At 40.5% G+C, this 15024-nt stretch overlaps 1 protein-coding gene across 9 annotated transcripts in view; it reads right to left on the bottom strand.

Moving 5' to 3' along the window:
- ABCC5 (ATP binding cassette subfamily C member 5) overlaps window positions 1–15024 on the bottom strand; it is a 69860-nt gene that overhangs the window by 5086 nt on the left and 49750 nt on the right. For all 9 annotated transcript variants that reach the window (XR_008432593.1, XM_053951822.1, XM_053951821.1 and 6 more), the window contains 8 exons: window positions 8975–9115; window positions 8170–8321; window positions 7619–7735; window positions 6209–6444; window positions 3784–3897; window positions 2644–2756; window positions 1830–1938; window positions 203–430 (listed from right to left, as the gene is read on the bottom strand). Coding sequence is in view for 8 of the 9 variants with exons in the window: in XM_053951822.1 (XP_053807797.1) it covers window positions 203–430; window positions 1830–1938; window positions 2644–2756; window positions 3784–3897; window positions 6209–6444; window positions 7619–7735; window positions 8170–8321; window positions 8975–9115 (1210 nt within the window). In the remaining variant the exon portion in view is untranslated. The remainder of the gene's footprint in view (window positions 1–202; window positions 431–1829; window positions 1939–2643; window positions 2757–3783; window positions 3898–6208; window positions 6445–7618; window positions 7736–8169; window positions 8322–8974; window positions 9116–15024) is intronic.

The raw sequence follows: 15024 nt of genomic DNA, 5'->3' as shown, positions 1-15024 counted from the left end.
ACAACTCATAAAATCACAGAATCATAGAATCCATTGGGTTGGGAAAGACTTTTGAAGACCACTATTTCAAGCCCTCTGTGATATGGCCTGGGACATCAACCTGACTTTACATGAATTATAATGTCAACCAGAGGCAGGAATCTTTAGAATTCAACCAATTATTCCAGGGATAATTTTCTACAGTCTTGGAAAGAGTACTCACCATGTGGCAGTGGTGATCCATCCAGCAATCTGTCCAGGAAAAGCACAGTTTGGAACGTTCTCCATTTAGTGAGGTCAACACTGCTGGCAGCAGCAACAGAGTCCAGAGGCTCTGTGGTCCAGAGTTTGAAGAGTGTCTCCACTGGTCTGGTCAGACTGGATCCCTGAGATAAGTCTGGCTCAGCTAATGGAGGTCCTGTAGCATTGAGCCAACGTTCAAACTCCAGTCCTGGAATGAGGAGCACCAAAAATGTGGAGCAGAGATCTCTGCAGGTGGCTTGGCTGCCTCAAAGTTCAGGACCGCTTCTAGCATAGTTAAGGGAGGCTCTAACAACAGCAACCAATAGTTATAGTGACACAACAGTCTTAGCAGCCTCATTGGGATAGCCTATGGAACACCTGGAAGAGTGCCAGCAGCACTGCTCCAATCCCCACTGTGAGTTCTCTAGAGCTCAGCTGTACAGTAAGTATAAGAAATACATGTGCTCTTAAGGCAGCCAGGCTGACAAGTACCTATGTTCAAATTACGCTCTAATATTTGTGTGCCTGCATTTCTCTCTCAGAATTTTGAAGAAGACTTGACAAATATGGAGAAAACCCACTTAATAAAAAAAAGGAGGTGAGAGGGCTGACTAAACTCTTCCTACCTACCAGTAAACCCAAGCAATTTACATTTATTTATGCAACTAATTTAAAAATAAAAAGTTTCTTCACAAGCAGCAGAGCCTGCTTTCCAGCAGAGTTCTTCCTCTTGACCTTTTACCACCTCTGTACTTTCCTAACCCTTGGCAATACTTCCTAATCCACACCATCTACACTAAAACTCCTACCTTCTGCATCCCCTGAATATTAGCCAGGCAAAAATTAGCAACTTCTGTGGTTAACTCATTAGCCTACCAGTGGGGCAAATAAAACACAGAACTGCTGAGCTCATGCTGCAGCTTTTCCCACAGTAAACTGTATCATCTACACGTCTCCATAAGCAGTTTCCTCTCCACAAAGCCTGCAGGCACCCAATATCCTCAAGAGCTGTACTTGGCCAGTTTGGTTTAAACTGTCCAATGTGCTCAATAGCTATTCACAGGGATGGACACATGGCAGGATAACAAGAATCTCATTTCTTTAAGAAAGTGAGATAATAAGCACCTGGTAGGCCACAGACCTTCCACAAATCCACCAACAGCCATAAATAGGGGATATAAGGGAAAATGAAACATCCTGGAAGAGGTTTTATATGTATGGGTAGGATCTTGGGGAAGTTACAGTTCTCAAAGCATGTCTTCTTTTATTAAAATAGATGAAATTTCAAAGTGTATTCACCTTTTCCCTGCATTTAAGCATGTGTAAATCTCACAAGCACTGATCATTCTGTCTGCAGAGCGAAAGGTGAGTTAATGAGAAACTTAACCAAGGGACACTCAGCTAATTAATGCCAAAATCATCAGCAATTTCCGAGGTCCTCATTCCCCACTGTAGAGGCAGCAACCACAAATTCTGTCGAGAACACCTGGTTGTTGCTGAACTATTTTGTTTGCCTTAGCATTTCCCTGTGCATCCTCCAAGCCAAGAACAAAATTCGTCATCCAGGTTTTCTACAGTGCTTACAGTTAACTTAGTAAATCTCCTACCTGCTTTGCTCTCAACACATTGCTCTTTCAGCTCTGGAAAAAAATTCAGGAAGGAATCCAGAAGATCTTGAGCCACAACGCTGGTAAATTTATACTTCTCAATGTAGGCCTAAAATAGTAAAACATTCAAATTATGATTAGGAGCAAGACAGCTTCCTTTTCATGTAGAATCACTGCATGCCACAACAATAACAACAACAAAAAATACAAGCATAAGAGGAGGAACAATTATTTGAAGCTTTAAAAAAAAAAAAGAAGAAAAATATTCTCCCTCCTCACCCAGTTAAATAAAGAAGCACCATAACATGAAAAAAATGAGTAGCTGCAAATACATTGACAGCTGAGTATCATTGCATTGTCCTTTTCCAAAATAAGGCAGTAGCTGACAATTTTCTATAGGTTTTGCAAGTGTGCTTCCAGGCACCAACCTGCCCCAATATAGTAACCCATACCCTTTGTCACCCTAGATAAAAACACCCAAGTTAACACTTCTTAGTAGTGAATCAAGTCACGTCTTTCCAGTCACAAGCAATCTGTGCTGAAACTTTCTAATTACTTGGAGCACAGAACAAGATAACAAATATATACTACTGCTGTGTATCTAGCACCTCATGAGCTCAGAATCTCAGAAATCTTGTAGAAAGATTCATGTAGGTTGACAGACAGGCCCATAACTTTCCTCCATCTCTGACACACTTGTATTCAACTTTACCCTTAACAATTAGCCACAGTGAAAGAATCTGGGGAATAAAACCCAAACAACAACAACAAAAAATCAGCTCTAAATCTCAACAAAACACATATTTATACTCACTCTTAGGAAGGAGTCAAAGTGTCTGGGGTCACCACAGAGCTGGGACAGGTAGTAAACAAAGCAGTAGCCTTTCTCATAGGTGAAAAGGTTCATTAAATTACTGGGATTTACACCTGAAAGAAGACAACATGATAATAAATTAATGAGGAGAGTGATTTCCAGCCCTTCTGAGTTATACAGACTCCTTAGAGATCAGCAAGGTGAGATATAGTGACTTAAAAAAAAACTAAGCTTGTTGTCAGTACATTTAAGTTGATGCAGTCCAAAGGCACAGCCTGAAAATATAGTATTTTTTAAACAATTAAGCATTGTAAGGTAAGTAGTAACTCCCAATGGAATAAGTCACTTCAAACTAGAGGTCACTGAAAACAGATCTGGAACTTGAAAAAAACATCCTTTTTTCTTTTTTCAGTGCCAGGTTCTGGGATTCACCATACCACAAATTTTCAAAGATATCAATAAAAGGTAATCATCACTTGCTCCTTTTTTGAGGCTTTCACACATGCTTTTCCATTCCATTTGACTCCAATATCAACTCCACTTGCATTTTAGGTTGTTTTAAATATCATCTAGATAGAAGACTGTTTCACCCACCCAACTGTGATCACAGAACTAGAGAACTATCAGTGAAGGAGACAGGTAAATCTGGAGTGCAGTCATGCATCTGGTTCAGGGAATAACCAAACAGCCTCTGCACAGCTCAACTTAAAGCAAATACCTGATTATCTGCATGCTAAATACATACATACTTCTTACATGAACACATAAAGAGAGGAACATTGAATAGCAGAGGATTTTATATTATGTTTCCAAATAGTTCAATTTTAAAATACTTTATTTTACATATCCAGAATTTCAAAACCACATAGCTTTCAAGGCAGCTTTTCACAATCTTTCTACTCAGTAAGTCTGTTCTTACACAGAACAATATCTATAAAGATGAGTTATCCAACCTTGAAAAAAGCTTGAAAGCAAAGCTTTCTTACTTGATTTTAGACTGGTTTACAAACCAATATTTCTTTCTTTTTAATTTTTTTTCATAAAGAATATGTAAATATTAGTCATTTTTTGTCAATATTCCACCATGGATATACAGAGGTGTATAATTTTGTGTAGAGCAGCCTCAACCAAAAGCAATACCTGGCTCCAGTTTAACCTGAAGCTTGCTGACCGGGTTGTCTTCTCCAAGGAGCTTCATCTGTCTGTGGAGAGCATCGAGGCGGAATGCAGTCTCCAAACATGTGAAGGCAGCTCCTACCCCAGAAAGTAACTTGTTAGTTGTGGGCAAATGATCAGCAAAAGCTGATCTGTGCAGGACTGGCACAGGGACAAACTAAAAGCTGCTGCAGGTGCAAAAGACAGAACAGTGAGAGAGAATCACAGCAATGTAACGGCAGAGAAACTTGAGTGCAGAACATCCTTGTAATTAGTAATGGAAGTCAGAGCCTAACCCAGTGTATTTCCTCACTCTGATCATGCATCAGGCTGTACTGGAAACCAAAACAGCACGAAAATTATGCTAAAGTTTACATCCTTGACATCATATCATCAGTTCTTGCAAGATAAGGTGAGCAGCGCTGAAAAAAGTATTGTACAGGTAACTTTCAGGGAGCAATCAAGTGCTACAAAAACATACTGTCACTGGTAGAATAGTAGACACAGTTCCATACTCGGTGCCAAGGATATTACTAAATGTCACCTCTTGAGTGGAAAGAGAAAAGAATTGGATTTGGTTATTGTATTACAGATCCTGTGTTTATTTTTTAAGCTTTATCTATCATCCTACCTGGTTTTTGCCCTAAGTATTTCACCTTCCTCTCATTAGGACTTTATACAGTTGTGACTGGGTAAGCTACTCCTTCTCCCTAACTGCAACGTAGACTATTCCATGCTTTCAAACCAAACTAGCTGTATTACACTGCCAAGTCAAGAGATCTTTCCTATGCCCTTGCAGACATTAGAAGCTGCAGAAAATGGATTTTCAGATTCAGAAGATACTTAACATCCATATCTATTAAAATTTTAGCCTTCTTTGCTGAGTTTTTAACCTGAAGATAGGGTTTGTTACATAGATACAACCTCAGAGTCTCAATGTAACACTCAAATCCTGCATAGCCAAATGTGAATTAAGAACCAGGATATATTTGGAAAATAGGAGAACCTGTATGAGCAGAGAAAGAAGTGGACGTGCTTCCCAGGGGAGAGCAAGAACTAGGGTAACTAGTGTTAAGGGCAATTACTTCAAGCTACAGAGAGGAGAATTAAGCAAGATCCAAGAGGAGTGGTAGTGAGTGGACTCAAATTTCCCTAAACAGTATCATTGCAAAGATGCCTGTTTACTATCAACAGAAGATACTCCAGAAATTATGTCAGAAATGGTAAGATTTAGATCAAAGGTTTGTCTTGGAAACAAAATAGAATGGAGAAAGAGCTTACTAAAGAATTGCACAGGGAAAGACGTTTTTTAATTTCCCAGCAAATGCTTCTTGAAACAACCAGTTCTAGAGAACAGACCAAAATCAGCAAGGATTTTGTTCTGTGTTGGATGGAACAGACTAGGATGATGAACAGGTTGATATCTGCTGACTTACCCACATTACTGCCATGCATAATGTGACTTAGGACAGTACTACTCACTGAGAATTACTCAACACAAAACAGCTTTCAAAGATATATAATATGCATTGTAACATCTTCATAGATGCTCAGAGCACTTGTTTGCCTAAACTTGTCACCAGTTCATGTCCAAAAACAAGATACATGAATAAAAACAAATGCTTTCTTCTACACATTTTTGCTGTCAAGATTTCTAGGAACTTTTCTAAGGTTGTTTACAATGAATGTTTGAGAAAACACATGGAACTGGCTTTTAAGAACATAACAGGACAAACTATAAAAGCATACGTTCCCATTATTCACTTCAATAACAAGCCAATTAAACTTAAAATAAGGAGGAATAATTTACTACTTATGTATTCTAAAGACATCACCATAAAACTGACCTGTGAAATTCACTGACACAAGCAAAGGCAGGGTTTACAATCGTGCAGGAAGCCTCCAGCACATAAACAGCTACATAAACCTCCACTTTTTTTTAAATGCTGCTTTCATCATTCATTTTAACAGTAGGTAGCTACTGACTGATCAGAATTAAAAAGACACTTGTTCAGAGAACAGTTATTTCACAATGTAACGGTGATAAGATTTCTTACATCTTTCTCTGAAGCATCCTCTGCTCACCTTGCTCTGACATATCAGCACCTGCCTGGTACCTAACAGTAGTTCCAAGTCCCCACAGCATTTTGCTAACACACCTCACTCAAAGCCCCTGGTACCATATCAGGTATTTGAGCACACTAAAGCCAAGACAACGTCAAACTCTAAGTATGCAAGATGTTCAACAAAAAGTTTGGGGCTGTGTGTGAGTGTGTGTTCCAGAAATAAAACAAAACCTAACTGAAAACCAGCTCCCTACAGACTTCTGAGTTTCCAAGGCAAATCCTCCAAGCAGGCAGCTCTGAGTTACGGTAAGAAGGAGCACAGGGAGAAGTTTCTGCAGCTGTACCATAGGTCTCGGTGGTGATCCGGCGCTGCGCGTAGGTGGCCAGGCCCTCGCTCAGCCACATCTCCTCCCACGTGGCGTTGGTGACCGCATTCCCAAACCAGCTGTGGGCAACTTCGTGAATGACGTCAATTATCAAAAACTCATCGCTCTCCAGAATGGAAGAGATGATGAAGGTCAGGCATGGGTTTTCCATGGCAACGATAGGGAAGGAAGGAGGAAGAAAAACAATGTCATATCTAAAATTAGGGAAAGAAAGAAAAAAGGAGATGAGTAAATTGCATCTAGAAGACACACAGTAACACTTTCTTTTTTCAGAAGACACAGTAACTTTTTTCTTTCTTTAGGGAAAGCTCTTCTGAGACTTTCTTGTAACTTCAGGAACAAACTTTCTACACCAGTGGTGCCTAATTCTTCTGATCAGAGGATCACAACTTATTTTGCTGGCCAAGGACGTGCTTATGTTTGGATGTAAAGACTTGACAGTCTTTTGATGTGCAGCAGATGCAATGCATCCCAGAAGCATTGTGCTCCCTTCACACACACAAACTCATCACAAGTTATGTATCTGGGAGCCACAAAAACTGTTTATGCTATATACAGTAGTGTAACATGGTGTTGAGTCCCAGGAGGCTCCCAGGAAAGAGAAAGGCTAGGAAGCTGTCAGTGAATGAATTGATTTCCTACATATGCAGTGTCAGCAAAATAATCTGTCTGCTTCGGATCACAACAGTAGTATTTGTTTTGTTTTCTATATTTCTTTACCAGTGATTAGCACTGGCACACTGGGCCATGTTCTCAGATTATTTCAAGCAATACTTGTTAAGTCGACAACAAGGCAATCTTCCTGCTTACCTTTAGCAAAGAAATATAGGAAACCTTTGTAAACATTTTCTCCCATCCAAAGAGTGCAAGTATTCTCTCAAAACCACTCTTTTTTAATACTCAAGCTATTCAAGAGCTATTAAGGTTGGTTTGGGGGACTTGGACTCTCAATGAGTCTGTACTAAGATTTTCAGTATTCTCAGGCATGCCACAATAAATGCAGAAGTAAATGAGATAAATAAAACAACCATACATTTTAAATGGTGTCTGGCCCAGTGCTGGACTTACATCACAAAACACTGTAATATGAAAAGCCCTCATTCCTCAGGAAAAATCCACTGGTTAGAGACCTCCAGTTCAAACTGGAGGTTCCTAAACAGTGGATCTTTCCACTGCAAGCCAGCTAAAACACCTCCATGGTCCTTCCTGATGCTTGTGGAGACAAAACTCCAGAGTCTGTTTTCAACTACTACAATGCTACCAGTTGAAATGCTAGTTTGCCCTGCTATAGGGAGAAAGCATGATCATTTCTCAATACTGTTTTATTTTGTTCCCATTGCACATGCCCAGAAGACTGATAAAACTCACCTTCCCCATATATAGGGGCCATACAGACTCTCTGCAGCAGTCAACCAGCGTTCAACAATGCCAGAAAGCTTGCTGATGGCTGTTGGCAGCAGGCAAGGCTCTGCCCACACTCTGCTCCTGTCAGAAAACAGAAAACATCAGGTGATACTTCAGCAAACTGAATTATCTCTTAGAAAAAAAAAATAGCCTGACTGCTTACCACACTTCCATGTATGGTAATAGAGCAAGGAGACCTCCTATCAGACCTGGGCCCTCCTAGACTAATGCTCCATGGAACATGGCAAGAGGTAACCAAAAATCCCTTCAACAAGGTAATGAGAAAGCACTGTAATGACTTCGGGGAACAGTAGGCAACATTTACGAAAGAGGAATGTATCTTTGCCAGTGCAGTGCCATGAACTTCTTTCCCAACTACACTTCAAACTCTATCTGTGCTCACAGCTCATGAATCCAACTGTTCCCTTATCAATGACTCAACATCCTTGCTACTTTACTGTATGAAGCACTGTACAGAGAAATAAAATGCAGAATGAACTCACTGCAAATCTTACCTTGGACCTATGTCTGCATGTATGAGGTCTCCAGCCACCAGGGCCACTAGGTAAGCAGGAACTGGATATTCCATGTAAAATTGATATACACCTTCCTCTTCTAGGTAGGAACTTTGGGTGGCACTCATCAACACCTGTATGCCTGCTGGAGCCTGGAAGACCATCATCATACACATAACTCACCAGATAATCACAGCTGAATGACTGAACCACAGATCTCTGGTTCATTTTCATCTATGCCCAATGATGTATATTAAAAATAATCATTTACATAACATAAAATGTAAGATTTCTGTGAGGTTTTATACCACAATCTGCCCAGTACATGAAAACATACCAATGTAAGACATTACTCCCCCTATATGCCAGCTGCCCCAAAAGCACCCACACATTAAATTATTTCATCTATACAAAATGCAACATTATTTGTTGGTGGTTTCAAAAGACATCAGTTTTTTTCTTTCAAAAATTGGTACAATACAGTTGAGTATTATCATCATCAATAACCACTATTGGAAGGGGCCAGCCAAATTCTCTCTCATATTTTTATTTCACAATTACTCTTTCAGCATTGAGTACAAGGAAGGTAAAACTCAAGTATGGTAGGTATCAGAGTTACCTTTGTGGCACTACCCTGATTCTGGCCCAAGAACCAGAATTGGACCTAAAAAATTCGGTATTCTTTATAACACTGAATCACAATATTTTTAGCAGATGCAAACTGCTAAAAATACACAATGTAACTACACTTTCACAGGTTAGCAGCAACTAAGAGTTCCATAAACCATTCACAGACATTCCTTACCTTGACAGTAGCTGAGTAGGTGCATTTCACTGCAGGGGTGTCAAAGCAGGGGAAGAAGGAGCGGTTACACACTGAGTGTCCCTGTGTGAAGACAAAGGGCTTGGCATTGCCATATGTCAGCTCTGGATCCAGCCACCAGATCTGTTGAAACACGACAGGAAGAAGAAGTGAGGGAAACAGACAATGTGACAAGGATGAACTACCAAAAACAAAACGTGAAATCAAGAGGATTGTGGGGGAGAAGCACCACTTCAGCTGTTTCGCTCCCCAGATGAACACCTGGCACAGGGCACATTTCCATCTCTAACAATACATCTTTCTACTCCTGTTTATTTGCTGGGAATGCTCAGAAAAAATTTCTTACTGTCTGAACACTGAGTGGTTACATGCAACATAGTGACTTCCAGCCACTCATTATTTCTGTTATATCAATTTGCTTGGTTAATAACAAGTCCCTAACAAACATCCACACAACCTTCTTCTCAAAGGGAGTACTCTGTCTATCTCCATGTTTATAACTCAATATGAACAGGAATAAAAGGGGTCAGGTAACATAAGCTGAAAAGAAAAAAAAAAAAAAAAAAACCAACCCAAAACAAACCCATGTCCACAAACCAAAAATCCCTGAAGCTGAACAGTGTACACAATATTATCTGTGACCCTGACACTGCCCTCCTGGCTGAAGCATCAAACATTTTGACACTATGCAAAAAAGTCGGTATATGTAAGAAACATCTGGTCAAGGACACTGGAGGCCCCTTTTTACAGAATGGATGAGGAGTTTCTGGGTGGTCACAAAGGAAAAGCCAACAAAACACACCACTGAGCACGTCAATTTCAGTACCAAACAGCAAATAAATCACAAGTCAGACCTTCGGCAAATAATTAGAACAGATTAAGAATAGTAAGAAAAAGTCCAATTATTTGCCTTTTGGTCTTTCTGTTTCAAATGTTTGTGCTTTCACATGCTCCCTGCCTCCAACTTTGAAGTGTAGAAGTAATTTTAAATAAGGATTTCCTTGTAATCCTAGAACTTTGGAGCTGAACTCTGATGGAAAATATAAAATATTGTGAAATTTGCAATAAAATTTGAACCACTGGAAGTCTTGGAAACAGTCAAGCATGAGGAATAAAACTTCTGAATCTGCTGAATTCTTAGATCAAAGCAACCAATAAATCTGAGATCAGGGAACAGCAGTTAGTGCAAATACTAGTTCAGTTCTAGTCCTCAAGGGAAAGCAACGAAACACAGAAGAGAAGCCTGGGTACTAAGTCTGCTCATGTTTTAACAACATATTTCAACTCTGTCTCCTAGTTATCTTTTGGAAGTTAAAGTTTTCTCTGTCTCCTTCTGTCCTATAAGATTATTTTTTGATCTCTTCTTCCCTTGCCTCTAGACCTTTTTCCTCAGATGCCAGTGTGCTCCTCTCCCAAATCATCCACTGCAGCAGCACCCCAGGGATCAGTGAAAGGAGAGGACAGGAAACACAGTCAGCAGCTTTTAGTTATTCCCATGGAGTCTCACACTTCTGCTGGCAAATGTTTGGGGTTTTTTAGGAGGGAGTCTTTACAAAATTAAAAACCTTTGTCTAAAAGTAAAATTAATCTCTTGAAATTTGTTTTAAGATTACCCTCTTCTATTTCAAGCCTGTAGGGCCAGAAACAAGCCTAAAGCAGGACTTCTGAGGAGCCCTGTCTGTTTACATCCATGTGCTGCATTTCAGCATAGCACTGCCCACAACCCTGGGTCACAGCCCAGGGGCACCTACATAGCTACAGATTTCCACTACATTTCTCATGGATACCTGCTTTTCACAGCAATGACTATAATTTCTGCAATGCCACATTATGGAACTAGAGACAGCTGTTCCAGAAGGCATTTGGGGACATATGTCTCATTACACAGCAATAACTAGGAACTTCCACCCCAAACACACATTTACAAAAAAATGAAGGTGCTGTTTTTAATACAGGGTAGTAGTTTCCTAACAATTCAGGGAAGAGGCTCAGAAATTAAATTTCAAAGATCTGCCCCAATGCCTTTTAAAAACACTCATCTGATCAGTGGCTTTGTGCTCGTATCACAAATCTGTATCGCTGGCCCTGCTGAAGAGACTCATCCTCAAAACATTGTTTCCTTTGCTTTTTGAGAGACAGAAAAGGCTAACAGAGAAAACAGAGATAAGGCACCACCACACCTAAGTTGCAAAACTTGAGTAGGAAGGAAAAAGGGCTGACAGACAACGTCTTTACAGCAGAGAGACAAGGGGAAGTTCTCCCTGAGCAGTGCAGGAGGAAAACATTAGCAGGAAGGGAAGGGGAACTAAGAGTTGATTGTTGTTTACAAGAAACTCCATAAATTAAGGACAACTTCTTTTCAACCACTCCCGCTTTATTTGACATTTGGTTGAAGTTAAGTGAAGCACCAGCCCCACAAGCCAAGAGGGAAAACATTTGCAGAGGATGAAGTATTTTTTTCCCCTGTTTTCTAATGTCTGCAGCTCTAATGTCATGGCAAGCCTCTGTCTCTCTTTCCAGACACACTTGGAACAATGATGAAAGTTATCCTGAAACAATATAAATAGATCCGTAATATAAATAGACCAGGCTATGCTGCTGGACAGAGGCAGGGCTATGGGCTGGGGAAATGAGTATAAGCACCATCCCAGAAAGGAGTGAGAGGCACAGGGTGCTGCTGGGGCAGGTGGTGGAGCATAGGGACAGAGCAGTATTTGGGGCTGTATCATCTACTCATCTACTCCACATGCAAATCCCTCCTGCACTTCCCCTTGGGAAATACACATGACATCATCATCATGCTCTTCATTTTTATCTAGCTTTTAATGTATACGAGAAAGCTGTTTCACACATTAAAGCTGTTCTGTGGTGCATTTCAATTAAAAAGACCTGCTGCATGATTCCTCTGCTGAACAAAGGCTTTTGGCAGCCCAGGCTTTCCCCTGCCCACATACTGCAAAGAAGTCCACACTTCATAAGACACCTGCCAAGAGTATAATTTTTATTGACTTAGATCATAATCTTTTGCCCAAATCTGGCAAATGACAAAGGCAATTAGCTAAGCCTCTTTTAATTTTAAACCTGTGTTTCTACATGCATTATTGATGAAGGTGGCAGGAAGAGCTGCAAAGCCACAGCTTCTGTTCTAGGCAAACAAGCTGCTCTATCTGATGACAAAGTAAACAAAACACCTGAGATGCAGAGCACGTGACAGAAGCAAGGCACACCCGAGCAGTAAGTCATTCTATGGGGACTGAGGAATCAAGACAAATCTAAGGAATTACAGGGAAGTTCCTAGCACTGCAAAGAGGGCTGTCCTTTCTGCTAAATCCTGAAGATGAGGAAATGTTACAATTTTTTGTACCAGAACCCAGAGGAGGATTTGCATTTAAGGAAAGAAAACAGCACTGCTGTTAAGATGTGCACTGCCAAATCAGAGAAATGACATAGTGGGCAAGAGGTAGGTGCAGATTTTTCTCTCTAGGGAAGGAAAAAAGAAAATATCACACAAGAGTATTACCAAGAAGTAAGGGATGAGGGAGAAGAAGGAGAGGAAGAACAGGACTACTGTCCCTGACATATCTGATCACTGTGTGCCTTCAGCCCACACCAGGAGAGATCCACAATGATTGTGACAGTCTTGCCTCTGATGGAAACTGGTGATGTACCGAGCATATGGTTTCCTAACAGCACAGGGAGCTGGAATGCTCTGTGAAAGGCAGATTTAATCTCTCAGCTGTCTCTCAATGTCCATCAAACAACTAAAGATCTTGGCTTCTTCCTCCACACGAGAAATAATGGGACAGTCAAATAACATGTCCAGATGGCTCAAAGCAAGTATATCAAGACAACAGGTTTCCAATTTTAAACATTATCTCTGCTGCTGATCTTACTGCCAACACATTCACACTACACTGTAATATGTATTTACTGTTTTATAGGTCCTACAAGTATGATAAAGGTCCCACAGAAAATAAACCCTGTCCTAAGGAGAATACATTCCTAGAATGGCCAAAGAAAATAGAACTTTTAGAAGAGAGAGGTCTGACATTGTAAATCTGGGTCTCATTGACAGAGAAAAGGGACTGTCAGAGTATTTACAAGACACAAGTATAAACCAGTTGACCCTTATACACATATGGGTTACTCATCCCTGTTAAAGTGCAGGGCTGGGCCAAAAAACAGCAATGACAGAGAGCACTACAATAGCACCAAATCGCTTTGGATCCAAACAAAATAGTTCATCATGCTGAACATGAAGGGCTACAACAGGTGCTACTCGAGGACAAATATTTTGCCAGCCAAAACCTACAATAGAGAGTGAGCAAACATGGTAGGATTTATGTCAGTGAGCATGCCTGCTCCTGCTTTCCAGTATCACTTGGGAAGGGCAGTGCATGTCCCCAATGCTGTGACCATCAATAATCTTGACATGAGCCCTTGCAGCTTCATTTCAGCTGAAGCAGGACACACTGTTAAAGGTACAATAAAAACTTCAAAGAACATTGTAAAGAATAGGTAGTTCACCTCTGATCTATGGGGAGCAAGACAACAATAGAGGGAATGGAAGAAATGTCCTCCTCCAGCATCCACACAGGACTGTGTGTGGGGCCAAGGAGACAACACGTTTATACAAGGTGAGACTAAACGCACATCACATCAATCGCTGCCCCTGAACCTTCCAGTAGTTTTCACATTCCCAAAGCCAGATAAGTATTCCAATCATACCGAGATCACTTCTCCACAGACTCAGCAGGACAGGCTGCCCCTTTGGCAACAGGGCTGGCAAAACGCAGGGGAAAGCACAGGCCGGCCTAAAATAAAACAATTTGTTCAAGAGGAGGAAAGCACGTTATCGTGTACTTGCGGAGGTGTGGCTCAGCCAGACTGAGAACGATTACAGAGCACACAGCAATGTGTGCTTTAAGCAAAGTTAGCTTTAAAGCCTTCTCACCATAAACAAGGCACAGAGTGGACAAAAGAAACAGGTTTCTTCATAGACCTGGGAAAAAATAATGAACAGAATCTTCTGAACACACTGTGAGCTACATGGCAGAGTATTGTACAAGGAAAGACTAAAGCCATGAATTCCTGAGGTGAAAAGGAACAATACCCAAGTGGATCTGAACTTTAAAAGTGACAGAATCTTCCTTCATTTTTGCACTCTTAGGGAAGGATGAGAACATTAAGAAGTCACCATATGGCCACAGGAAACTTCTGTCAATAAAAGTCTTCATGTGAAACTCACTATTCCGAGCGAGCCAATGTATTAAGACTACCCAGATCATTCCAAGGATGAAATTACTTTTGTGATCTTACATGTAGTATTAAAATTAGACAGAGAAACACCCAGAAAACACATTCTAATCAGCAAGACATTCCTATCAAGAGGAAAGGCCTCCTATTTACTTCCTGTGGATTGTTTTGCAAGAAGCTTTTATTATTCAATTCCTGCTCTTGTTAAATACATTGTAAAAGTCAAATAGATCCACACATTTACTGCTTTTGACCAGTGCAACAGCAACACCAAATCAGAGGACTGAGAGACAATTCCTCTAGGCAACATAGATGCAACAAAGTTGCAAGACTCATAAAAATACATCTCTTTTGTAAATAGACTCATGAACCACATGATGAAAATCACCTCAGTTTAATTTCCAACCTGAACAGACTGTATAGTAATAAAAAGAACTGATGTTCCAATGGGAACTTCATATTTTCACTGTCATAACTTCTTAAAAACACAAGTGCTAAGCAGCACCTAAAAGGCTAGGAATAAAGTGCTTCTAAATACCAGGGGTTTAAAAGAAGCGATAGAATTTACAAAGCATTTCACTGCTGAAGAAAGCTAATCCACAGACATGGAAGCACTTCCATGGCTACATCCAAAGGGGTGTTTTGAGCCATTTCTCATCCTTTTTTTCAGCAGATAACTTTAGGAACCTGTGGAATCACCCCTAGTCTTCTCAAAGCTCCTGACCATGGCTCATTGGAACACCAGTCTAGCTGTGCAAGGCCTGATTTTGTTAGCA

The sequence above is a fragment of the Vidua chalybeata genome, chromosome 10 (genome assembly GCF_026979565.1).
Source record: "Vidua chalybeata isolate OUT-0048 chromosome 10, bVidCha1 merged haplotype, whole genome shotgun sequence".
Lineage (NCBI taxonomy): Eukaryota > Metazoa > Chordata > Aves > Passeriformes > Viduidae > Vidua > Vidua chalybeata.
The sequence above is the reverse complement of the archived record's forward strand: the minus strand, read 5'-3'. Positions and strand labels throughout refer to the sequence as shown.